We start from the raw sequence: 27,609 nt of genomic DNA on the forward strand, positions 1-27,609 counted from the left end.
GATACACTGACTTACCAAGGCATATCAACCCTAACCTAGCAGCATCACCTCTAAAAATAAGGGTAGCTCAGTCTCTTTGGCCCAAGCAAGCTTGGGTCTCCCTACAGCTCTGTATTTATATAGCATCCTTCACCCTGTAAGATCCCCAAGTGTTTTACAAGTTGTACATGGGAATACCACTTGCCCACCACTCAAACGCAATTGCCTGTGATAATTTTAGGGAAGTAGATTTAACCAGGATATTAGGTCTAAAACCTCCGATCCTGTGAAAATTCATGTGTGCGCTTTGTATGTACCTCTTATTATATGCTCAGTAACTTCTTATATGTAGCAGTAGTCCATATGGATACATTTCATTATGTGGACTTTGCTTCTGGATGCCACAACACTCCTTTTATAAAAGACCTGTTAAAAGATCTGGCCGGTAGAAAATCTACATTTGCCCTGCTCTGAAACAAGCCGGTGCAGCCAAGCCCTGATAAAGAAAGAAACCTATTATACTTCCAGCTATAGGAGGAATGCCATAGGAAAATAGAGCTGGTACCAGAATAAATGGCTGTGTGACAAAATCTAGTGTATTGCAGAGCAAAATAGACTGAAAGCAGTAGATGAGCCCCCTGAAAAGAATACCTGTTAATAGTCCCATTTTGCTGAAGCAGGGACATCAATTTAACAGGTTCCTGTTTGTCCGTGTAGGAGCTATATTTTGCTTTTGAATGCTTTGAAATTTTCGGAGGAACCTGATACATTGGAGTCCTGTTGGAGACCCTGCCAAGCTCCCTGGAAATGGAGACATTGTTTCAATGAGCTCTTTCTTGGTTTAGGTCAATGGAGTAAACTAAACAAAGAAGTTTTCAAAGCTGCCTTCCAAAGTAAGCATCGGCGCAATAATGTCTAAGAACATCTGGAAAAAGGATAAGTGGGAATGAGAAGGCTTAAGAGCTCCACTGCCAACAAAACCGTGCGTGGCTCTGATGGGCCTGACGAACGTTCCCTGTGGTTCTCCAACTGTGCTGTCCAGCTTTGCAACAGTGCTGCTTATGTCCCAGCTGGTGCTAGTCACCTGGGCGTCTGCGGTGGTCAGGGCGGTCAGAAACAGCTGAGTTAGAGAGCGAGAGGCAGGAACCGATCAGCTAGTTCAAAAACAAATGTGTGGGACGCTACCCCACGAGCTGTGCAGAATATTTACAGCCATTTAGGTACAAGGCAGATATATCAGTCAGCAACCTTTCAGCGCCTATTCCCCCCACACACACACACACATCTTTTTCAAGCATCTCCACCACTGCCCGATGAGGTTGTCTCTTCTCTTCATCAGTCAAGGGGGATTGCGGGCTGTCTTCATCTCTACCGATACTATAAGCAGATGTAGCTCTTTTGGTCCTGAAGATTTAATCTCCAGATCAGTGCTCAGTCCACGCCTCTCCCTTCTCCACAGTTCACCTGTACAAATGCTCAGCCCAGCGGGAGAGCTGCGGCCTGTGCCTGAAAGCAGATCAGAAGTTTGAATGCGGCTGGTGCAGCGGAGAGGCCAAGTGCACCCTCCGGCAGCACTGCAGTTCCCCCATTCACCCTTGGCTCGACTGGTCCAGCAGGAACGTCAAGTGCTCCAATCCCCGCATCACCGAGGTAAGAGAATCCAGCCACAGCGAATCCGCCTATCTATCGTCCGCCGAGCTGTTGTCCCTGGCCCATTCTGTTTAACCTCATCATGCTTGAAATGACAGACTGATTTGTCTGTTCCTGGCTGCGTCCCTTCTGGCCCAGATACAAGATATCCTCCATTCTGCACTGAAGAAGAATGAATAACACACTCCAGTGCTTCCCGCAGAATGAATGTGTTGCTTCCTTAGCATGTGACCAGGGGTTACACCCTCGCTGCTGACCACTCCCTCTGTCATTGTCTGGATGTGCCCTCAGCACTGGGGTGCCCACCATGCCCTGCTCCTTGGATACTAATTAAACCAGGGAGGTAATTAGTCTATAATTGACTTCTCTGGATTACACACCTGCGAGGGAGTTAAGACTGTATATGAGGTGTCTCCTGGAGGAATTATTAACTGTAAAGCAGTTGTTGGGGTGATGCTTGTACTGTTGGTGGTGGCTCTCGGGGCCAGATCAGAGTGTTGAGTCTAGGAAGCCTTTGATTTCTTGCTTTGCTGGTTTCTAATACAAATTTAGGGTCTAATTCTCCATTGCCCTGCACTATGTGTTGCCATTTGCCCCTGTGCAAAATGCGTGTAAAGAGGTCATAAAATGTTACCAAATCAGAATGGCTGCACAAGGGACAATCAGGCCTTCTCAGCGCACAAACTTGCACCAATTTAATGCAGGCCTTGTCTACACACAATCTGCACCAGTTTAACCTGAATCAGTTTTTAAATAGGTTTAGTTAAACCCTGCAAATTCATTATTATGGTTTGAGTGGCTTATTTTCCATTTAGCAGAGAGCTGTTCATAGTGGCCTTAAGCTAAACCTATATTAGTCTGGTTAACACCAAAATAAGTTTGTTCACACAGGGGGTTTGCACTACTTTAAATAAATCATTGTCCTAGAATCATAGAGTTTAAGGCTAGAGGGGACCATTAGAACATCTAGGTGTGCAAGTTCTATGTGTGGATCAGGCCTTGAGCCCTCAGGGTTTAAATTTTGATACAGATCTTCATAGAACAATGCCATGTATTTGTGTATTTCAGTGGTTAGAATGGAAATTGTATTGCCTGTGCATAAATCCATGGTACGCCCACATCTTGAATATTGCGTGTAGGTATGGTCACCCCATCTCAAAATATATAAAAATTGGAATTAGAAAAGGTTCAGAAAAGGGCAACAAAAATTATTAGAGGCATGGAACGGCTTCCGTATGAGGAGAGATTAATAAGACTGGGACTTTTCAGCTTGGAAAAGAGACAACTAAGGGGAGAATATGATAGAGGTCTATAAAATCATGACTGGTGTGGAGAAAGTAAATAAGGAAGTGTTATTGACTCCTTCTCATTACAGAAGAACTAGGGGCCGCCAAATGAAATTACTAGGCAGCAGGTTTAAAACAAACAAAAGAAAGTGTTTCTTCACACAACGCACTGTCAACCTGTGGAACTCTTTGCTAGAGAATGTTGTGAAGGCCAAGTCTATAACAGCGCTCAAAAAAGAACTAAATACATTCATGGAGGATTGGTCCATCAATGGCTGTTAGCCAGGATGGGCAGGGAGAGTGACCCTAGCCTCTGTTTGCCAGAAGCTGGGAATGGGTGACAGGGGATGGATCACTTGATGATTCCCTGTTCTGTTCATTCCCCCTGGGGCACCAGGCACTGGCCACTGTCGGAAGACAGGATACTGGACTAGATGGACCTTGGGTCTGACCCAGTGTGGATGTTCTTATGTTCTAATTAAATGGATGGCTAAGCATATCTGTTTAGTCTGCAGAGCTGGGTTCAACTTACTAGCAAATTAAAATGTGAGATCCTCTTTCACAGACTCATAGAAGTTAGAAGGGGAGGTTACTGCTCTGGCCATTACTGCCATCAGTGCAAACCCTTGATGTAAACAAGGCAAGCTGCTACAAGCAGCCGTTTGTAACCGTGCAGCTTAGCTTGGTTTTAACTAGGAGTAAGCTGCCCCAGGGCAAGTGCCCGTTGCCTGTCTACACTGAGGGTTTGCATGGGTGCAGGTACATCAGCACCTGACTGAAATCAGGGCATCTCCTCTTATGAATCCTGCAGGATAGTAGTTCCCTAGAGTCTATTCTGCGGTGCTTTCTCTCTGATCCCAGGATTTTAGGGGTATATCGACACAGCAGAAGCTTTTCACAAGCTAGCCTACCCAAACTAGCTTGAATCCAGCTAGTGTGAGTAACAGTAGCAGTGAGGACACCACGGCACGGCCTTCAGCACAGGTAATACAAGTCCAGCAGACACCCTGGGTATGGCCTCCACTCATAGCCTGCCTTAAAGCTTGCGCTGTCTTCACTGCTATTGTTAGCTTGAATCCAGCTGTTGCAGCTGTGTCGTGTAGGTTTGCCTATGCACAGCTTTTGCTGTGTAGACGTGGGGTGCATCTCACAAGTCAGTGTTTTCACTACTGCCCTTTGGAGGACACTCTACAGACTAACACCTGTGATGGTTCGGAAGCTGTTCCTCAGATTCACTTTCCTCATTCCGTCTCTTCCCCCTTAAATCATTCCACTTCCTCCTTGTGCTCTCAATGTTGTTGTTCATGCTTCAATTTGTTACTTTTTGACAAGAAAGGACACTTATTATTATAAGGTGTCAGGTTCTGATTAATTTCACTCCATCATCATCAAATTGTGAGAAAGAAACCGACACAAGGGTTTTTCTAAAAACAAAATAATATTTACCATTTATGTGATGCTGTTCCTCTGCTGAACACTTCACAGACGTTAGCTAATGGTCACAACCCCTGGTGAGACGGGTAAATATCATTATCCTCCTTTGACCAAGAGGAAGGGGAGAAAACAAGCATTAAGCACTGGGGCAGATTTGTGGGGTTGCACCCCAGGGCTGAATGTGGCCCAAAGAGTTTGACTGGTCCTAGGCCACAGAGGGAGTTGGTGGGGAGATCCTAACTGCCAGTCCTGTGCTCAGGTCTCTGTGGGTAAGTCTACACTGCAGCTGGAAGGGAGTCTCCCAGCCTGGGTAGACTGACTTGCGGTAGCAGAGTTTGAGCTAGTGCACTAAAAATAGCTGCATGGATGTTGTGTCTCTGGCAGAGACTCTGGTTAGGCACCCAAGTTCAGTAACCCCCGTCCCTGACTCTCCCCACCCTGTCTGTCTTATGAAAACACGGGTGATTTTCATACTTGGGCCCTATCATGTCATCCTTTGTTGTTGGAGCCTGGTATGTGGCCCCCTCCAGATGCCTTCCAGCCAGTCAAATCACAGCTTTTAACCGAAAAGATCTTGCATCCCTATCTCTTGTACAGTTTCACCACTGCTGGTTTTTAGAGACTAAAATGTACTAGGTTGGCAGGGCTGTAGAAAAGCAAGGATAATGGCGGTGCTGATTGTGCAAAGAGATCAGCAGGTTAAGAAATCAAGCAGCCGAGCTTGGTGGAATGAGTTCAGGGATTACTGCCTCTCCTAAATCAAACTTCAGTTTCGGATTATTTTACAGGCTGTAGCTTGGTTTTGACAGATCCACCCCAGGAGAGTGTGTTCTAGGCCTCCCCCAACAGGGAGCAGTCCAAGAGTCTCTTGATTTATATAAAAGCCGGGTTAGGAGCTCATCAGTCACTCTTTTTTCCCCTAGCACCTTCGCTGTAATAAAATTCCCCTTGGAATCACTGATGGCTGTCCCTGACAGCAGCCACCAGGGTGCATCTGAGTTCATAGTTAGCTCGACCTAGAGAAAAGGAAACCCTTGGCAAATTGAAGTGCCACAGGACTCCTGACCCATTGTGACAAGTTTTCATTGGTTTCCTATTTAATGCTTTCTCCAGCTCTATGTAAGCTCACTAACTCCCTGTAGTTTAAGATCATGAGAAACATTAACCTCAACAGAAAAGGAGGATTCAGGCAATGCTACGTTTTCCAGCAGAGTGAAAGAGAGAAGAGGCTGTATTCTTCCCTTTGCAAATCTGGAGTCACGCTTTTGACTTCAGTGGAGCTGCTCAGGGTTTACGCTGGTGTAGCAGAGCAGAGTATGGCCTTGTCAAGTGAATACATAAGATTCTAGTATGGGCAAGTGAAAGTCTCTCATCTAGCAATATTCTCCTTATCTAACATTTGAACTTCTGAACATTAATTTTTCCTCCAGCTCACCCTTCTGCTGGAGCTCAGCCACTCCAACAGGTGCATGCATGGACATGCACACACGTGTACAGACTCAGTGTCTGCGCTTACGCTTCTTCCAGTTATCACCATAGAGTTAGATACTCATGTCCACAGACAGGAATCCAGAATGGTTATCTCATGAGAGCCCCAGATATTGTGAGGGAATAAGTTGTGCTATAACCTTACCCAGTCTACAGGGACGTGTTGATTTCACTGGCGACTGAATAATGTATTATTTTTCCATGATGCCTTTTCAGCATCACTGATCTCAAAGCGCCGTACGGAATGTGCACTGCCGCTGATGAAATGCAGCCACCCCTGTGGCAACCAGCTGGTGTACAAACACATTGGTGGGAGGAGTGGGGAAATTGGCAAAGGACAAAGCCCTGGCTTTTAATTATTAAAGGTGCCTCAATAGACTGAACCTTAATTTGTAAGGGCTTACTCAAAAGATTCACCTCACCTAGCAGCACGGTACTCTGCTTACCTACCCCTGACAGGTGAAGGCCTGTTCTGGTCATCTAGAACTGGTCGATCCGGAGCTGGATCACCCAGGTAAGGGGCTCCATGCTTGATCTTAGGGTGAGATGTCCTTGTGTGGCTACTTAGACGTCCCCAAGCTCATTTGACTTGTTTTCCTAATAACCAGGAGGCACTGCCAGCTTGGAAGTCTTTCTAAGTTGCAGCAGCCTTGGCTCAGGTGGCATGGCAGCAGAATTTCCACAGGCGGTGTCTGTTAATTTAAAATAAAAAGGGCATACAGGGAATTAACAAAAACCTCTCAAGGCACCGACAACGATCACTCCCTGTGCAAATTTCACTCTGGGCACAAAGCACAAGGCCCCTGTGGCTCTTAACTCTCACTGAACCATGGTTTAAGACCCTTGTGTTTACTTAGGTCCTGATTCAGCAAAACCCTTAAGCATATGCTTCAATTTAGGCTTAAGGTGAACTTAAGTGGTGCAGAGGTTGTGCGCGCTGCTCCTTTGCCCAGGGGTGAATGTCACCTTGGTTATGTAGCCATTGAATTGAGAGCACCGCCTGCTTGCTTCCATCTGATGCCATGTGATGCTAACCCCGATGATTCCAGCCTGATGGGATCAGAGACCTGTTATCTCAGAGGTGTTTTGTTTCCTTTTTTATTTTTCAACAATCTTTTAACAATAAATAAACTTCTTCCCTCTCCCCCTTCAACACAACTTTCTTTCCAACAAGCATTTGTACTGTTTGCACAAGGCTGGGTTACAAGACGCCAGGAGCAAAATAGGCTCCGCCGGCAGTTTCCCTCATACTAAATGATTCAGACAGTTGTAACATTTAAGAAGTCTTATTTTCTTCTCCTTGAGTTAGGCAGGAGAAATAAAACCACAAAACAACTTGCAGCTAAGCTGCCCAGGATCTGAGCTGGAGATTCCATCCCTGCAGCGTTCATGCTAGCTGTGGGCTGGGCACTGCCATAGAATATTTTATCGCTGTCCAACTTGGAAAGTAATATTGGCGGTCTCCGTCCAAGAAAAAGAGAGTATAGCTTAGCTGTGGTTATTGCAGATTGGTTGTCTCCATAACCCGGCCTGTGTGTCTCCTTCAAAGCCGGAGGCACGAGGGGTGTCTCCAGGGAAGGTTTGAATCTTAGGGGATTGACCTAAGTGGACTCTGAGCTTGACACTAGCAGACGATACAGTTCTGCTTGTGCTGACAAATCAATGTGTTCCATTTTCAGGGGTCTGAGTTTTAGGGGCGCCTACAGACAGACCGTTAGTGTAGGGTCCAACGGGGTTGCACCAGTGGAACAGAGCGCCAAGTTTGGCCCCCTATACTGGCCCGTGTAACTAAGCTCTTGGATCACTCCCACTGAAAGACTCTTCACCATTTATCCTGTTTGCAGTTAGCTTCCTTCTCTCCAGTCAGTTCAGCACTCTTGTTCTCATACCCTAACCCAGTGCTCTTGCATCCAGGTTCCCAGCATCACGGGGGGATGTGTAAATGCCAAGGAGAAACCATATTGTCACTGAAACGAAAGGAAATGAATTATAGTTAACATACAGTCCTTCCATTTATAGGACCTGAGTTCATGCCCTTGCTTCCATCGGCAGTGTCCCTTCTTTAACAGCATAAAACTTCCCTAATGTCTGCAGCCTCCGTGATAAATAAATAAAAAAGCAGTTTTCTTGAGAACAAGCAACTCTCTGATCTCCTATTCATTTATTTGCAGGCCTCATTAATATAACATCACTGCAACAAACAACTAAAGGGGGGTAGTGTCAGGCTGAATAATGGAGTTGCTCTGCTGAGATAACAATTAGGTTCTGAATGTGCTATCAGCTAAGACAGAGACACGGAGGGATCATGCCGGGATGAGGAGCTAGGGATGCTTTATGTGCTGGGTACCTGCTGGGCTCAACAGCTGGGATCCAGCCAGCTTAGAACATCATAATAAAAATAAAAGGACAAAAAAAGAAAAGAAAGAAGGTAAATGACACTTTGGTAATTTTTTTGCCACTCTTTGCTTGGCTGGGACTCTTACCCTTTTCATTGTGTCTTTGATGCTGAGTGTGACATGGTATCATAGTCACTTATACTGCAGGACTGTCTGGCTCACCTCTGACTTTAGCAAAGACATCCTTAGGATCAGCTGCAAGACACATCTCCATCCCAGACGCAGACCCTATTTTTTGTAGTTCTGTGTTGTTTTACATTGGAAATAGTGAACCATACAACTGGGGTGACAGGAAACATTAATGATGCTAAAGAAACTGGATTCTACCTTAGGGGAGGGAACACTTTCTAATGGTAGGTAAGGGCGGGAGAGCTGGGAATCAGGATTCCTGGGTTCTGTTCCCTGTTCTGAGAGGGGAATGGGGTCTGATGGTTCGTGTAGGGGTGACTGGGAGTCAAAACTTCTGGGTGTTTGTCCTGGCTCTGCCACTGATTTGTGGGGTGACCCTAGATAAATCCCTGCTGCTCGCTGTGTCAGTTTCCCTGTCTATAAAATAGGTTCAGTAATACCTATCTGTGACCCAGCGCACCCCTGTATTCACACCTTACACATTATTGTAATCTTTGTGCACAATATATCTTGTGAGGTATCATTTAAAAACTAATAACACAGTGATCATCAATATGCTTGTGTGATGTATGTATGTAATTTGTATTAAGAGTTAAGAACATAAGCTGAAATTATGCCGACTGTGTGTTTACCAGACAAGTCTGGGGACGGGGTGAACTGGGGTGTCATCAAAGTTAATTGGTAGTCAGTGGTCAATTGGCCATTCTTTGGCAACAAAGTGGGGCAGGAACAGGTCGATCTGCATTTTAGCAAACAACATGGAACGTCTTTCACCATAAGATTCCATGTCTCCGTCCTCACAGCTGGAAGGCACTTTATCAAGGGTAACCCTCAAGAAAATGCAATTCAAAGGGTGACTGGACTATAAAACCGAGGGGCAAAAACTCCCCAGGCTTTCTCTCCCCATCTCTCTTTTACCTAAGATGACAAAGGAACCAGCCCTCTGACTTAAGGGAGTTCCTGACCTGAGAATTTGGTCAGCCCTTTTGCTGCGATCTGTGGTAAGGATTTTACCTTGAACTAAGTCTAACTTGTTAAGTTTTAGCTACCAGAAATGGTTTATCTTTATTTCTCTTTTAACCATTTCTGACTTTAATACCTTATACTTGTTCTCACTTAAACTCTCTCTCATCTTGTTTTATTTTTTTTATTATAAACTAATCCAGTGTTGTGTTTAAACTGAACTGCTTGATAACTCCATTTAAAATAGTAAACTTGAATATTGACCCCTTACAGGGGTAATGGACCTCTAATATCTGAACTGCCCAGGAGAAGGTTGGATAGTGCAGAACACACTGACCTGCACTGAGGATTTGCCCTGATTCCAGCTGCAGTGTCACCACACCAGTGCAAACAGGGTAAGCTGTGATTTGCTTTGCTGCAGCTTACCCTGGTTCCAAGCTGGAGTAAGTAGCACCAGTACGAACAGCGGCTTTGCCTATGTACAGTAGGAGTTTGCACTGGTGCAGCTACTCCAGGCTTTATAATATCATCTCTCCTGTCACTTTGGTTATATTTCTGCACTTTTATGAAGATAGGATCTGTGCAAATGCAAAACATCATACTTTCACCTAATAGTCTCAGTATACTTTGCACAAAAGGATCAGCATCAATGTCCCATTTTACAGATGGGGAAACTAAGGCAGAGAGTGGGGAAGTGACTTGCTCAGGCCACACAATGAGGCAGTTGCAGAGCTGGGAACAGAACCCAGGAGTGCTTACTCCCAATCCCGTTTTAATTGATAACAGATGTTCTTGTGACAGTCTGGATTTGTTTTAGCAAGAGATAAGTAAAATATCATGAAAAGAAAAGGAGTACTTGTGGCACCTTAGAGACGAACAAATTTATTTGAGCATAAGCTTTCGTGAGCTACAGCTCACTTCATCGGACAGTCCACTGAATGCATCCAATGAAGTGAGCTGTAGCTCACGAAAGCTTATGCTCAAATAAATTTGTTAGTGTCTAAGGTGCCACAAGTCCTCCTGTTCTTTTTGCGAATAAAGACTAACACGGCTGCTACTCTGAAACCTAAAATATCATGGTGATGAGCACAGTATAACAACGTAGACACATGGGAAGAGGTATTAAATAGAATGAGATGGTCTTGTTACATGGGAACTGTTTCCTTCTGCATCTCAGAACAGAAAATGAGATTATTCTTAACGAGAATCTCCTGTCTCCAGTTCATGCATCCTCCAAGTGTGACTGGCTGTCGCTGAAATTCAAGAGAAACTGTGATGTCAGCAGCAGCCTCAGGTCAGACTTGCTGTGCATAATTGGGTTGTGCATCCGCATAAGTATAGGGCCTGAACATTGCATGTAAAAAAAACCCAAAATCCAGCTGCCGCCGCCGTCTCAGCATGGCAGCCGCAAATGCATCGTACAGTGCACAGGCCAGGTCCAGTTCTGCTCAGAGGAGGTCACCGAAGTTCTAAACAACTGGACCTCTAAGACTTTGCTCCTTTCTGTGATTTTGACTGAATCTCCCCAGCTGTAATTAATTGAATGCATCTGTCCTAACCCTGGGGCTGCTCTTTGGCACAGTTATTTCAAAACTGTTCAATTAGCAGCCCCTAAAATCTAGGTCGAATGGAATTCTGGTTCAGGCATTTTTCAGGTCAGGACACTATCAAAATAAAAAAAAATGTTGTTTTGTTTGGTAACACAGTCTGGTTTTGTCAGTTGCAGTTGGGTCAAAAAATGGCAAGCCACAGGGGTGTTTTTTGGATGTGTGATAAATCAACGGATCCTGTAGTGTAAATACTGCAATAAACCGGGTTTAAATTAATTTACAGTTGTAAGGAAAGTACGCTGTCAAGAATTGTGTTTTGGTGATGTGTAAACATTAGCAGCCCAGACTTTCAGTGTTCAATATAATACAACTTGATTTTTGTATCGTGTCTTCTTTGGAAGCACGGTGCTTTACAGAGCTAAATGGTGCAAGACATGCTATGTGGTATGAGTTGCAGAAAGCAGCGGTGCAACAGAGACTGTACAGTGATAATAAATTAAAGCCTTCAGTCATAAGGCCCAGAGTGCAAAGAGAGAGAAATTGAGACATAGGCAGTGCAGAGAAAAAGTATTTTAAAACACAATGCAGCTGTATATTATATGGTCTATATAGCAAGTTGCAACCCAGAACATTTTGCCAAATTAAATAATACAGCTTCAGAGTTGTTAATAAATAGGAGCAGAAGTGAAGGGAGAGAAATTAAGTAACATAAGTGAGGGAGAAAATAAATAGTTTCAGCTGAAATTTGAAAGGAGACGGGAAACAGAAAGATGAGTAGAAAGATACAGGGAGGCTATTCGAGGCAGCAGATGTTGCGGAGAAGGCTCCTGCACTGCTGGTAGTGGATATGTGAGGAGGCCAGTGTTAGGTAAGTGGAGGGGTTTTGTCAAGGTTCCTTCCCCACTCTGAACTCTAGGGTACAGATGTGGAGACCTGCATGAAAACCTCCTAAGCTTACTTTTACCAGCTTAGGTTAAAACTTCCCCAAGGTACAAACTATTTTACCTTTTGCCCTTGGACTTTCGCTGCCACCACCAAACGTCTAACCGGTTTTATTTTATTAGGAAAGAGCCCGTTTGGAAACGACTTTTCCTCCCAAAATCCTCACCAAAACCTTGCACCCCCCTTCCTGGGGAAGGTTTGATAAAAATCCTCACCAATTTGCATAGGTGAACACAGACCCAAACCCTTGGATCTTAAGAACAATGAAAAAAGCAATCAGGTTCTTAAAAGAAGAATTTTAATAGAAGAAAAAGTAAAAAGAATCACCTCTGTAAAATCAGGATGGTAAATACCTTACAGGATAATTAGATTCAAAACATAGAGAATCCCTCCAGGAAAAACCTTAAGTTACACAAAGATAGGAATATCTATTCCATTCAGCACAGCTTATTTTCTCAGCCATTTAAACAAACAGAATCTAACGCATATCTGCTAGATTATTTACTAAGTTCTAAGCCTCCATTCCTGTTCTGTCCCCGGCAAAAGCATCATACAGACAGACACAGACCCTTTGTTTCTCCCCCCCTCCAGCTTTGAAAGCATCTGGTCTCCTCATTGGTCATTGTGGTCAGGTGCTAGCGAGGTTATCCTAGCTTCTTCACCCTTTACAGGTGAAAGGGTTTTTCCTCTGGCCAGGAGGTATTTTAAAGGTGTTTACCCTTCCCTTTATATTTATGACAGGTTTAAAAAGGGATCATCCATAGAGGTCACGGGGTGGGGCACATGCCAATTAAATCCATAGCAAGGGGATGTAATAGAACATGATATGCAGGGGTTCTAAGGAGGGCTGCTTTGATGAGGCACTGAAACAGTGGGATAGCCTGTATTTGCTAACATGAATGATTTATCAGTGTTTATGTGTTACGTTTCATCTCCTTCCATGTATTAACAGTGCAGATCCCACCTACGAAGCTGTTCGGAGATCCTGGGGGAAGTGGGCAGCTGGTCAGAAAAGTTGGGTAGGATGGTGGGAGGGTCAGAAAGCTGGAGCTGGTAACCGAAGGCTGGGGGTTAAGACCGATCTAAGTCAATCTTGCATTAATAATAATCCTTTAGTCTTAACTAGTGATTTCACCATCCGTCTCAAAGTGCTTCACAAATGGAGAGTCTCTATCCTTATCCCCATTTTACAGACAAGGACCTGAAGCACAGAGACTTTCCTAAGGCCTCACAGCAAGCCAGTGGAAAAGCCAGGAATAGAACCTGGGACTCTTGGGTCCCAATCCCATGGCCTCACACTATCCTAGTGCATGCCACTGGCTGGGGAGGGAGAGTGATCTTTAATGAAATCCTATTGCAGTTGGAACGGAGGCAATCCTGATTGAGGTACACTCTAAATGGACATCTTTAGAATGTACTCCTCACCCTTTAGCATTTCAAAGAGTTGTTTGAAGTGCTTCTCATTGCCTTACTCACTAATAAAATGTGGTATTAAAATTCAGAGACCGTCCAAGGCAGAATGTAATGAAGTTCTCCAAAGCAGCAGCCCACTTCTTTAAGGTTATGATCTTATATATAAGTCTATAAAAAGGGAGCTGACCCCAGCTTTCTAGCAGACTTTTCTGCTGCTAATATTGTTCAGGCCTCTGCCAGCTGCAGCACTCCGGCCATCTTCGGTTCCGACTCAGTAAGCACAGACACTGGCTCCCATGATGACTGCAAGATGTCTGTGTGTGCTATGTGGCATGGAAGTGAGAGAGGTGTGCTGGACTGGGGATGATGACGGGAGTCTCTGGCCACCCCGAGGAGCCCAGTGGAAATGGCGTAGGTTGCAGTGTTCGGTGCTTGTGTTCAGCTTGCGCGATAAAATTCATTATACAGCAAAGCAGGTGAAGGAAGCACTGGGCTTTGTGGGGAAACCATCTGAAGACTCTCCCAGGTCCTGACCTGGTAAAGTCTAGGTGTTTGTGTGAATGAACCACTGTGCTGTAAATAAGCTCCATCTGCAAAGCCCAGTGGGTCTGAGAGGATCCCTGGGTTATTTCCCCATTATCTCCCTGTGTTGATGAATTAATTGGCATTACTCCCCCAATGGGCTGAAGAGGCGAATGGCAGCCCTTAATGGTGCATGTAGGCACAGTAAGTCATTGGCGGGTAAGTGCTGTGGGATCATGCCAAGGGGCTGACTTACCAGCATGCAGGCCCACAGCATCCCCATTGCTGCAGGAGCAGAATTGCTGTGAGGAAGTACAATGGATTAGCTCTTTCCTACCACACTGCATCTCTTCAGCCTCTGCTGGTGGGAAACGGTGAGGAGAAGTTGGCAGGATGATCTCACCTCCTGTCTGCAGCATTAATAGGCTGCTGGTCGGTTGGTTACAGCTGCCAGCCCTTCAAGGGATCCCTCCAGACCTGATGCAAAGGAAGTGCCACAACATGAGCAGGCTCAAGGCACCTGCCAAGAGACAATAGTAATGCAGATGCTGTATGTTGTTTCCTCTCCAGATCCTGACAGTGTCAGGGCCCCCAGACGGGGGGACGCGAGTGACGATCCATGGCGTGAACCTGGGGCTGGATTTCTCAGAGATTGCCCACAACGTGCAGGTGGCGGGGGTGCAGTGCACTCCCCTGCAGGAGCAGTACGTCATCGCAGAGCAGTAAGTGCACTCGGCCCAGCTCTTAGAGTTCACTCGTAGTGGATGCCTTGGGTTTCCTGGCGTCTTGGTGTACAGCACCCAATCTAGCAGCCCTTTAGAAGGCCTGTTCTTTGTGATGAAAGCAAATGCACAGTCAGCCCATGAGTCAGAGACGTGCTCCAGTCACTGCCTGCCTCTCTCCTCCCTGCTCTACAGAGCTGCAGTAATGCCTTGGGGGACAGATCCTCAGTGGTTATAAACTGATGTAGCACCCCTGACTTAAATGGCACTGTGCCAGTTTACACCAGCTAAGGATCACGTGCTTGGATTTCATCCCAGGGATTAACCGACCCTTTTAAAGGTTTATTAAGCATTTTGTTTCCTTCTGCGCCACGGCTCCTGCTTTGCTAAGCAACTTTTCTGACGAGCACCTTGCTGTTTACCCTCAGCTTTTCCACCTCTCCCCTCCTGTGGTTGGAATGCATCCCACGCTGCTGGCTGCAGGCAACCATTTGTTAGGCGTGCGAGGTGGTGACAGCAGTTTAATCCGAATAGGCCTCCACGGGAGTCAATTCATTTATTTCACTGAGAAAAATGTCAGCCGAAAATTAGAAAACAGGCGTGTAACAGAGGACAGGCAAATAAACCTTCCAAAGTAATGTATGTCCCCATTTCGGGTTGGGGTGGAGGTTTTTCTTGTTGGTGGTTGGGGTTTGTTTGTTTTTTTTGGGGGGGGAGTTCTGTTTTATTTTCGCCAAGGTGCCAATATGCCTACGAGAGCAGGGGATGCATTCATGCAGAGTGGGCAAGATGGAACATGTTAAGCAACTTCTTTTATTGAGTAATCTTTGCTGCACTGGCAAGGTGCTCTGGCAGCCAAGTACAGATACACTGTCAGAGCAAGTCGGAGAGAGAGAGGAGAGACACAAGGGACTGAGAATGGATCTGCCCATGGGTCTGTAGCCACGGAAAGTGGTTGTTCTTTGATGGCTTGAGTGAAATGAGTTTGGTGGGTCTCAGTCTAGTTCCCAAAGCAGAGGACGTGTCTGTCACTAAAAGCTTTAATTCACCCCCTTGCTGGCAGTTCCAGCAGAGGGGCTGTGAAGACTGAGCTCCCATTTCGTGCCTAGAGGTGACCCTGCCGCTCCCTGAGCTGTTTCTGTGCTGTCTCTAGCTAAAGTACATTGTTCCTGGGGACTTGATTCCTTTCATGTGGACTAAATACAGATTTTACCGAAAGGACAATGAACTGCTCAGCAAGATAAACTTGTCTGTAAGGCCAGGGCAAAGGAGAATTGCTTTGGAGCTCAGGTGGATTACATTCAGTTTGAGTTCCCCTTTGGATAGTCAGGCTTAATCCCAATCATATTCCCCTGACTACGCATTTGTAAACACTGAGTGAAGTCCATCTCAGTTACCTGCCGCTCAGGTTAGCAATGCTGGTACTGTAAACTGAGATGGGGGTTTCGGTCACCCCAGGAGGTAAGGAGAAGAGATTTCAGGCTGGGAAGATCCCTTATTTTAAATAATATAGTCCAGTGGTTTGAGCAGGAGACTGCGAGTCAGGATTTTTGAGTTCTATTCCAAGGTCTTCCCTTCGTTTGCTGTGTCAGTTTAGGCCAATTTTAATCACTCTGTACCTCAGTTTCCGCATCTCTAAAATAAGGATAACAACATTAGCTACTGTTCTTACTGGGGGGACTGTGAGCAGCTAAGGTTATGTCTAGACTTCGAAGTAGGGTCGTGACGTACGCATACTCACGCGGGTCGTGACGTACGCATACTCACGCGGGTCGTGACGTACGCATACTCACGCTGGTCCTGATGTACGCATACTCACGCGGGTCGTGATGTACGCGTACTCACGCTGGTTCTCATTAAGCTAATGTGCGTATCAATATCTGTTTGGCTGCGGTAGCCCGGGAGGCAGCGTTGGCGGCGTGGCCGAGTCATGCCGAGTGCGTGTCCACAGGTTCAGGTGGGTTTGTACTTGGCACAGCTCCGTTGTGCCACCAGTACCAGAGCTACCCTGGCGAGGCTGCTTTTTTTATGCTCACACGAGCTTGATGAGCGCGAGCTTAAGTACGTGTATGCGAGCAGCACGTTCACGCCCCTCGCTCTTAGTGTAGACATAGCCGCAGCGTTTGTAAAGTGCTGGTTGAAAGATGCTACCGAAGTGCAAAGTACTAGTGTTGTTGTTTGTTTTATTATATCACTGACTCAAAGCGGTGCACTCATACCATTGTAAGACTGTGGTGTCTGTCCGTTGTGCTATAAAACTGTAGTATTTTATTTTTGAAATCAGGGGTGGGGGATTATAAAATTACCATCCTTTGATGGTATGAAACCCTGATTTTATAATGACGATTCTAATTAAAGCTCTTAAGCTTTCGAAGTTTGTTAACATCATTAAAACATTTATCCTGGGCAGATAACAGCAAGTGTTAGCATGAGAGCTGCCTTTTAAAGATGAATCCGGATAAAAGGACCCTCTGAAGGGTTCTGTGGGCAGACTGAATTCCGAGACTGTAATGACTCACCATATGTTCCAGCCATGCAATCTATCACCTGGCAATTAGGTTAATGTTGGTTAAAGGGCCACTTAGCCCAGTAATCAGCACCCTACAGCTCTGTCGAGTGCATCATTTTGTAGGAGGGTACCTGCTGGGATTTTGGCCTGGATTAGGAATTGGAGATCAGACGTACCATAGCAGCTTGTGCCACCATTCCTCATTCCCAACACGCCTAATGGTATATGCAATTACGTGTGCCCTATTACTTGTTCTGGAGCTACTCAAAGGTATTATTTGGGCAGCTAAGGAATGAAAAGGTCCACGTTACTGGCTAATATTTGGTCATTTGATCTTTTCTTGAGTTTGCTGAAATCCAGCACTGGTGTCCCCTATTCCCCTGTTTGGAATAAAACCTGGATCCCACCACCCTTTCTTTGCAGCTTCTGCAACTAGTCCCTGGGTTTTGGCTGCCCATCTGGTGGAGGGAATAGTGACTATCCTCTCTCTCAAGACTGCAGCAACACCAAGGAGCAATCTCCCAGTCACAACCACCTTGCCCCTGCCCTGTCTGATAGAGGGACACAGCGCTTTCTCAGCCTGTCATGATTCCCCATCTCCCACAGACTGCCAGTGCCAGAACAACAGTACTTTCTTCTTCCTGCTCATGCCTTCATGGAGAAGCGGCAGCAAAATGATGCTCCAGGGAGGAAGTTCCGTTGAGTTGAAAGGGGAAGAGAGAGCAAAGCGCGGAAATTTAGGCACACAGCAGAGACACTTCAGCCTCTGTTCTCCAAAGGCAGCGTCTCTATAGGAAACCCATTTTGATGTGTAGTGATAACGGCTTTCACATTCAGGCTCTTTGCTAGCATGTTTGTATTTTGTTAAGCCTTCTAGCATCAGCTGAGTGTTTTGTCTACAGATTTTTTTTTTTAATCCTTTTTATTCGCTAGTGAGTTTAACACGGGTGAGAGCTGCTCAGATGATCGCTCCAGAGGCTGAAGACTTCTGTTTATATAAGTTCAAGCAGTAGTAGTACAAGCTTTTCCCCACAATCTCCTGGCCATTATATCTTCAACCTTGCTCCGGTAGGGAGTTCAGTATCTATGGACCATCTGCCCTTGGCCTTTCTATTGGGACTGACCACCAGGGACCAGTTAGTTACTGCAGCAGAGTTTTCCATCTATAATATATTTATATATCCCATGCCATCTATCCATCCACTTACCTACCTACTGCTTAATCTGCTTTTCACAGTTGATCCTCTTTGTTCACCTTTCTCACTCCTGTCCGTGTGGTCAGTGAGACTAGGCTGTTCACTTTTAGTCTCTCTGTTTACCAGGCTTTAGCAAACTGCTCTGGTATTTTGTGTTTCCAACACCACAGTGGGAATGACTCCCGGCAGCATCCCTTTTGAGGCATTGCTAAGGATCCATGCCAGCTGAGGTCGCTTTGAAAACCAAAACCTTGGTGAAATCAGGTATTGCACATGACCGAGGTAGATTTGTGTCATGCAACCAAGGGCAGGATCAAGCTCTTCCTTTTGTGACAGTCAGGCCAGACAGCTGCAGGAGGGTCTGGGGAAACAGATATGTTAGCCCTAGAACGCTAAAGGCCCTTTCTCCTGCAAGCTGGGAAAGGGTTACTTCAGGTCAATTAGGGACACCTGAGTCCAATTAAGGGCTGCCTGAAACCTGTTAAAACCTGGAGGGGGGGACAAACTTGCAAGACTGGTGGCAGCAGGGAGATAGGCTTCTCCAGTGTGAGAGACTGCGCCCCTCCCCATAGGGGAGACACCCCAAACCCAGTGCCTGTTTAGGGGAAGGACTGACACCCCGGGGCCAGCGACAGGACAATACCTGCCCCAGTGAGGGGGCCGGGGAAAGGTATTCCCCTTTTGTTTCGGTGCCTTATAGATTTGTTTCCCTTTGTTTGGCAGAGCAGCACTCCTCAGGCCTGCCCCGAGGCCTACTGGGAAAGCTCTGAGAAACAAACCCCAAAGAAGGAAGACAGACACTCTCCAGAGTGGGGCTGATTTACCCCAGGCCCTGTCCCTGCAAGAGGAGGGAGCGCTAAGTCCAGCGAGGCAGAAGGGGTGCCTTGCCACGCTTTCTTTCCTGCCTCTTTCCCGGCCTGCCGCCTTCCTGAGCCGCCATCCTGATCCATTACATTTCTATTGAGTATATTATGTTCACATTCAAAATGCCATAATTTTTTACCCCTTCCCTGCCTGAGAGCACATCCTCAGGTACTGATCTGGATTAGATGAAGAATACTGTATCCGTACAATTCAGTTCCACTAACCTTCTTTCATTAGTATAAGGAGTATTCTCTAGTAGTCAAACTTGCCTTCTATGCAAAGGCCTGTGTCTGTCATCTCCTAAAGTGAGTGTCTCCACTTCTTATTAAACAGGAACCCACAATGTGAGCTGTTCCCTTAATGAACTCATTCATTACTCTGAGGACTTCACACTCACTTTGCTTCCGGCTAATATATTTGCCATTAGTGCTCTGCATTGCTCTGGAATTTACAGCTTGTAATAATTATGTCTAATTTTGATTTTTTTTTTAAATTACTACATGGGGGAAAAATAGTCAGTAATTAGCTCTTTCGAAAGGGGAGAGCAGCAGGCATCAAAATAAAGGGAGAAAAGGAACCATCCAGCTGAGTAAGTCACTGCTGCATCTACCTACTAGGGTCTCATTTATGGGTTTTATATTTTCAGAATTGTGTGCGAGATGGGGCAGGCACTCCCAGGGATCAGTTCCGGTCCAGTGCGCCTCTGCATCGGAGAGTGCAAACCTGAGTTCATGGCCACGTCCTCACAACAGTACATGTTTGTGGTGAGTACCTGGGCAAAACCATTGGGAGGGATGGGCAAGCCAAAGCATCTTCTCTGATTTTGACTGATACACATACTAGGAGAGTGTGCTTTCGATGGACTGGTGGCTTGGGTGTGAGATGTGAAGCCAGGAAGTCCCGAGTTCAAATTATGACTCGAACACTGACTCTTCTCTGTGATGTTGACCAAACATCTAATCAAGCGGTCTGATTTTGCAGACATGCTGAGCCCCCGTGGCTTCCACTGGCCTAAGTTTATGTCCCCAGATCTCTGTTTTATTTTCCCTGTCTGTTAAAAGGTGATACTATTTACCTGCTTCACAGAATTGTTGAGCTCGATTAGGTCCTGTTTGTAAAGTATCTTGAGATCCTCTGAGCAAAAGCACCATGTTAATGTAAGTTTGGCCTGTAGCTAGGTACTATCCTGCCATGGAACTGGTGTCATGTTGCTCACAATTTTTGTCTTTCTCAGGAGGGGAAGAATAATGAAGACACATTACTTTTGGATTTAATTTACTGGGATAAATCTATTGTGTTGCTTCCTGTTGCTCTCCCCTGTACGTATTCAGAATCATAGAAGATTAGGGTTGGAAGGGACCTCAGGAGATCATCTAGTCTAGCCCCCTGCTCAAAGCAGGACCAACACCAACTAAATCATCACAACCAGGGCTTTGTCAAGCCGGGCCTTAAAAGCCTCTAAGGATAGAGATTCCACCACCTTCCTAGGTAACCCATTCCAGTGCTTCACCACCCTCCTAGTGAAATAGTGTTTCCTAATATCCAACCTAGACCTCCCCCACTGCAACTTGAGACCATTGCTCCTTGTTCTGTCATCTGCCACCACTGAGAACAGCCAAGCTCCATCCTCTTTGGAACCCCCCTTCAGGTAGTTGAAGGCTGCTATCAAATCCCTCCTCACTCTTCTCTTCTGCAGACTAAACAAGCCCAGTTCCCTCAGCCTTTCCTCGTAAGTCATGTGCCCTAGCCCCTTGATAATTTTCGTTGCCCTCCGCTGGATTCTCTCCAATTTGTCCACATCCTTTCTGTAGTGGGGGACCCAAAACCGGATGCAGTACTCCAGATGTGGCCTCACCAGTGCCAAATAGAGGGGAATAATCACTTCCCTCGATCTGCTGGTTCTGTTGAACAGAACCAGCCCCAGGACCGACCCCTGGGGTACTCCGTTTCATACTGGCTGCCAACTAGACATTGAGCCATTTATCACTACCCGGGGACCTTTGTCAAACTAAGATACTGAAGGCCTGATCGAGCCATTTTTTATCATTCACACGTGAATACTAAATATATCTGACTTACTGTCTGTCTCTACATATTTAAATTTCTCCTGCAACCTACCTTGGGAATGGAGTAATTCTGCATCCTGATATCGAATGACTTCCTCTAAGGATGTTAATTCAGTGTCAATTCCATCCATGCACTTAATCAAGAGCTACTCTTTGGGGTAGTGGATTTCCGTTTGTTGAGTGATTGTCGCGTCTTTCCTTTATTTAATTAGTAGCCTTTTGATTCATAAACTTGCGAGACACACCTGGGGTTTTTTGTATCTCCATTTTTGCCTTCACAGGGCACTTTATCCAACCACATTGATTTTATGCTGAGTGGAATCTGTGCATGCAGTGAAACGTTAGCACTTACCAATTGTCCACAATTTGTAAACTAATTGATAGATAAATGAGGCCAGCTCCTGCCGTCTCTCAGTGTTGTGAGCACCACATTGCCCTGGGATTTTATTTATTCAACGATGTTGCACTGGTGCAAAATATTATTGTGCCACCAGTCTGCTGAAGGAGAGAGTCTGAACATCAGTATAACCAGAGAAGGCAATGAGAAGGAAGGCAGTCCGCTCCATTCCTGTAGCACCAGTTACCTGAGAGTCTTAAAGCACTTTACAAATTTTAATTAAAACTCATCATTCCATGTTTACAAACTTTAAAAACACAAGAGGTTTCTTTAGTGTTGTGATGATAAAATCAGGGTTCCATGCTATCAAAAGAAGCACATTTTAAAATCCTCCATTTTATGGGCAGGGAAACTTGAATTCAAGGCTCCAGTTCAGCCAAGCACTTAAGCATATGTTAAAATCTAACCCTGTGCTTAAGCCCTTTACTGAATAAAGACTGGCTTTAAACACGTTTGCCCATTACCCAATTACATTTTGTATGAATACATTGCTAATGAAGGGAGCCAAGCTCTCAGCTCTGGTCAACTAAGCCTACTGTATATGCACAGGGCTCTTGTAACATGAAATGCACCAACACAACCTTCCCCAACAGTGTGGCTCAACCTAGAGGCACAAGCTGTAGGGCTGAGAGGGAAGTTCAGTCTCCATTGCCCACTGAGTCCTTGGTGCCTCTCCCGTGACTGCCAACAACAGGTCTCGTTTATTGCCAGGCGTGGCAGTAGTTGCCATGATGTAGACACCAGCCCACTGGGAATAGAGCTGACACCCTTCCCACAGACCACTAACAGCTACCAGATAGTATTCTGTAGTAGGGACCTGGGTTGGATGATCTGGCAGCCTCAAAGTGAAAAGCCCTGAGTCCCTTTCCCAGACCCCTTAGCCATGCAGACCCCTGCTCCTTGGCAGTTCCTTGGGTTATCCTGAATATTCCAGTTTCCAGTGTAACAGGCAATGGGCATCTTATTGGTCTTTCTCAGATTGCCAATTTTTAAAGGAAAATTCCCTAGCCATGCAGAAGGAACTCTCTCATGGTTTGTGTTAAATAATAACCAGGGCTCAGCTGAAAGTAATTGCAAAGATTAATCTTGGAGTAATACCTTGCAGCACCCTATTAAACATATGCTGAGCATTATTGCTCCTTGCATTGTCCATTTTTTTCAGCACTTCCTTTATTATCATTTCTTTTTCTCAGGCATCAAAACCTTCAAGTACATAATTTCTTTTTGTTATTTGGGGTTCTTTTTCCACCCCATAGCACAGCCACAAACTCCATTAAATACAGTAATAAAATTGATTGGCACCTTAAAACAGGGTTCTGTTCTGACTCTGAAAGGGTTCATGTCTTAGTGAGCTCATTAGGGGACTGATACACTTCAGGATCTATGCTGTCATCTTTGTGACACCCATTTTACCTGGAGAGGTGGAGCCTATCTGTAAATCTCCCATAATTTACATAGAATCATACAAGATAGAAATGGGGAAATCCGATTTGGTTGCCTAATCCCAGCCCTGGCATTTTGGCCAGGGGGAGGTTATAGAAATTTTTTTTTTAATGTTCCTAGCACCTGCTCTTCCCCCTTTCACTTGTTTAAGAGAATGACCTTTTGGGGGTAGAACCTACACTCTGTTCAGAGTGCTACCTCTTGGAAGCTTCCTGAATTTTCAGACACCTTTTACTCTGTCTTGTAATGCTTGAACAAGGCAACACCCAATACAATTAAAAGGTGACACATTTAAAACTGATACAGGGATTTTTTTTTAACATAATGCACAGCTAGCCCCTGGAACTCCTTGCCACAATTTACTGGTCCCAGGCACTTGGTAGGATTCATAAAGGGTTTATATATGTAGAAGAGTGACCACAATGAGAAAACATTACAGTAATTAGAATATAAAGCACACACCGGATAAGTAATTTTTCATGAATTTGGGGTTGTATAGCTAAAGTACACCCACTCAGGAGTTCTTAATTTTAAGCTTTATTAATCAAGAGAATTTTAAAGATAAAAACAGAGAAATTGCAGGAAGTAAAATAAAGATGGTTTTATGGTAGTGCTTAAAAAGCTTAACAGAATGAATTCAACACAAAGTGCTTACTTTATCTAGAAGTAATAATTCCCAAATTACAATAATTAAAATTCTTATCAGCCAGTGACAAATTAATTCTACTATTACTGTACTATTCTAGGAAGTTGATCTTGATATCAGCATGGAACTGTGGATCCTTACAGGTCCCTATCAATTTGCCAGTCAAGCTTCAGCTCAGTTAAGTTCTGGGACTGTCCAGGAAAGTTTAACCGAAAGCCACTCTGAAGTTGGAAATTTAAACAATTGCTTAACTGCTGGCATGTCCATTCAGTTCTGAATTGCGTCTCTTTGCTGTATCCGAGGTTCAGATTTATAATCCAGTGATAAACATCATGTTGTTTTTAATGTTCAAATCCATATTGTATTGGTGGTGTCATTAGAGAAGATAAAAATTGGGTCAGAGAGATAAGCCAACCATTAATTGTTTGAGGAGGAGTCTTCCCTTCTTGGCAGGTTATTCCGTATTTGTCCATTCTGAGGTTCCTTGTGCTTCCCTATGGACCATCTACTACCAGCCATTTTCAGAGCCACAATACTGCCCTAGATGGACTACTGGTCTAATCCAGTCTAGCAGTTCCTTTGATACCTGTAAGCATATGCTGAGGTTTGAAAGCAATGGGGAAAAACAGCACCGATCCAATGTGTGGACTCTGTACTATGAAGCAGGTAGTACCCACAGAATGCAGATGGGATGCTGCCAGTTTGCAGATGAGTCATAAAGTGGTAAGGTGGAAGCAATAGTGAAAAAATGTGGTTATATCCACTCACTGAAAACAAAAAAGTACCTGCTTTCTGCAGATTCTCTTAAAAGGAATAAGTAGCCATTGCTGATGCAAGCAGTATAAAAACTGGCATTGTTACAATGGAAACACTGATGTGATGTCAAAGAGGATACAGGAGTGTAAACTCCCAGGGATGCCCAGATAACTCCTCCTGTCACTGATGGAAGATAGACCCTCCAACCGCAATATTCTTGTTATTGGTTTGTGTGTATTATGGGCAGAGCTGATAGTGCCACATATAGTTAAGGTTGCCCAACACTTCCCATTATAAGACCCTGTTTTCTGTTGATTATAACTTTGCCAAACTCTAACCAACTGGAGTAAAGACTTTGGCAGGAAGTTTGCCCTGTTAAGCGTTTGCCTTTTGCTGTTTCCCTGTGGGGAAGAACACCCATATTTAGCTGAGTTATAAGCCTTTGGGTAAAAAAAAATCCTAGTTTGGACATGCTCCGTTGAGACTTGTTAGAATTTGGCAGCTGAATTGGGTTGTGGATGCTGAGGTGAGTTTCCCCACATATGCTACTCCCAGCTGATCAGGGCAGCTGTGGCACCAGGCCTATGAACTGAGAATAAGGAGACTCTCTGCTGTGTCTCAGTATTCCCTCAGGCGTGCTCTGATCCTGGCTTGATCCCAGCAGACAAAAACAGTGACCTTCTTTTCTTTCCTTTCCTTCTCAAGAATCCAGCGGTGAGCTCCCTGAGCCCTAGCCGTGGCCCGGAGTCTGGAGGGACCATGGTGACCATCAGTGGCCACTACCTGGGTGCCGGCAGCAGCGTGTCTGTGTTCCTGGGAAACCAGACCTGCGAATTCTATGGGTAAGAAGGGGCAGAGTGTGTCTGTATTGTGATCCCTTCACCCCACCCGAGTGCAGCTTCTAAACTATTCCAGCTGCAAACTCCCGTCCTCTCATTAATCCCATTATGTCATCTTGTCTGTGAGAGCGGTTGAATCTGCCATTGCAATTAGTTGATTCTATGTACATTAATTTTATCCCATTCCATGATTTGCATATTAAAATGATGTCCCCTCCAAAAATTCCAAACAAACATCACAGCAATTGTAGAATCCCTTTTAATAGTCCTCAACCCAGTCCGTCCTGAGCAGCTGTAATCCCGCCCAAACATACTATACGTTCCATACGACAACAGCAGGCCGTGCATACGTGACTGCATAGTGTACATGGAATATATATGCACTGGAACAGGACACCTCTTCATATCTCTTGTACAGCACAGGTGGGATTTTCAGAAGTGCTCAGCATTAGCCTGACTAACCCCACTGGGAGAAGAGTCAGGCCAACGCTGAGTGCGTTTGAATATTCCGCCCAGGGTGTGTAGGATTACAGGGTGAGAGGGGGAACACAGGAAGAATCTGCTCTTTCAGAAAAATGTTCTGTCTGGGGTCATGAAATCAGGCCAACTGCCCACAAATGCCACTTGATGAAGGAGCTCATCCACTTAGAGGCTCCTCCAGGGCAGTGGGGATGTCTCCCTTCTGCGCCCACTGAAGGAGCCTAGGGGAGTCTTATGCAGTAATCCTGTATGCACCTGGCAGCTCATGTACACAGTTTGTGTTTAGTCCTGTTCCAGACCATTGCCCCTTCAGGGGCAGTGGATGGGAGAATCAGGGATATATCATTATAAAATGTTGAGACACATGAGAGAAAGGGACTGTCTGACTCTGCCCCCTTGTACTCTGGGCGGAGGCTGCCAGCTGCTGAGATGGTTTTTGCCAGTCTCTGGGAACCTTTCCCCTCCACTTAAATGCTGGACATTTAATAACTTCAGGGGTGGAACTTCCCTTGGAGCCTGTAGGCCTCTATAATGGCCTGAAACCTGAACCCAGCTGGGCAACAGGAGAGGAGATGCTGGGCTCAAGTCCTGGATGAGGCCTCTCAGGGGGAATAGATGAGGTATATGAAGACTGTGGAGGTGTGATTCCTCTGCTGGAAGATGGAGAGGATCTCAGCTAAGGATGTGTGCATATTGGAATGTTAACAATGATCATTCTGAATCCATCTCATCCCATTTAATCTGAGGACCTCAGAGCACTTTATGCACATTTCTGAATTAACCATCACAACTCCCAGTGAAAGGGAGGAAAGAATAATCCTTCTTTTACAGAGGGAAACTTAATCAGAGAATTTAAGTAGGTTAGCCTAGCTACCAGAGGGAATTATTGGAACCCAGGAGTCCTGACTACCATTGTGGCCCAGTCTGACTCCTAGATCTACTGCCAATTGCAAATCCAGTTGGAGTGCAGCTGGAATTGGTAGGCATGTGGTAAGAGGAGGCACCCAGATTTGCGCTTCCCCCTCAGCCTCCTAGTACATTCTGTAATACCATCTAGTCCCAGGATATATTATGGAGGCCAATGAGAGTGCTGTATATCTGTAATTACTGCTCCCTTCAGCCTTGGAAAAGATAAAACCGAGTCTGTGTTCCCACTTTATGGTTGAACTGGGAAGGGATGGTTTAGGAACACCATGTTAATAAGAGGGGATTTAATGACCTTCCTCAGCTCTTCCCAAAAAGGTCCCATTTATGTCTCTGGAACAGTTAAAAAGGAAAACGGAGCCTGCTTCAAGCTGGTGATTATTTCTGCTGCCTATTTTAATTCATTCTTTTCTGCCGTTGATTCTCTCTTCTGGTTCCTCTCTGCTTGGGCAGAGCCCTGGCAAGTTTTGTGGGGGATGGGGGATGTCCTCCTGTAGGGCCCATGATGGGTGGCAGCATTTACACAGCCCTGAGCTGCTACCAGCCAGTCTGCTAAGAGTCAATTCAGCTAACGACTAGGCACACAGGGGCCATTGGTCCTCACTGTTGGTCAGGGTCAGGGCCCCATTGGGCAATCACACATAGGAGGGAACAGTCCCTGCCCCACAGACTTTAGATATAAACTCTAATCCAATATCCTGCTTCCTGCCAGGCCAGATTAGAGCAAGGGGCAGTATCCCACCTCCTTCCATGTTGGATCCACGTATCAGGTAGATTGTGGCTGAACGTTTAGAATGGAGCTTTGTATCAAGACCGTTGGCATCTGTTCCCAGTTCTGCTGATTCGTCCTGACCTTGGGAGAGTCACCTTCTCTGTGCCTCAGTTTCCCCATCTCTATAATGGACAACGCTATTGCTTATCTAGAGCGCCACACTTCATGGGGTATAAAACACTTTGAGATCATCCTGTGCAAGTGAGCTACTCCTTAAGGGCCAAACATTATCATTTATTTATC

At 45.4% G+C, this 27,609-nt stretch overlaps 1 protein-coding gene across 2 annotated transcripts in view; it reads left to right on the forward strand.

Moving 5' to 3' along the window:
• Positions 1-27,609, forward strand: part of PLXNA2 (plexin A2) — a 320,304-nt gene that overhangs the window by 233,551 nt on the left and 59,144 nt on the right. Inside the window, exons 12-16 of one of the 2 annotated variants that reach the window (XM_073319575.1) lie at positions 825-872; positions 1,439-1,629; positions 14,323-14,474; positions 19,690-19,807; positions 25,057-25,193. In XM_073319575.1, the coding sequence (XP_073175676.1) occupies positions 825-872; positions 1,439-1,629; positions 14,323-14,474; positions 19,690-19,807; positions 25,057-25,193 (646 nt within the window). The remainder of the gene's footprint in view (positions 1-824; positions 873-1,438; positions 1,630-14,322; positions 14,475-19,689; positions 19,808-25,056; positions 25,194-27,609) is intronic. The other variant, XM_073319576.1, reaches the window with a different exon arrangement.

This window comes from Lepidochelys kempii, chromosome 21 (assembly GCF_965140265.1).
Source record: "Lepidochelys kempii isolate rLepKem1 chromosome 21, rLepKem1.hap2, whole genome shotgun sequence".
In the NCBI taxonomy this organism is placed as follows: Eukaryota; Metazoa; Chordata; order Testudines; family Cheloniidae; genus Lepidochelys; species Lepidochelys kempii.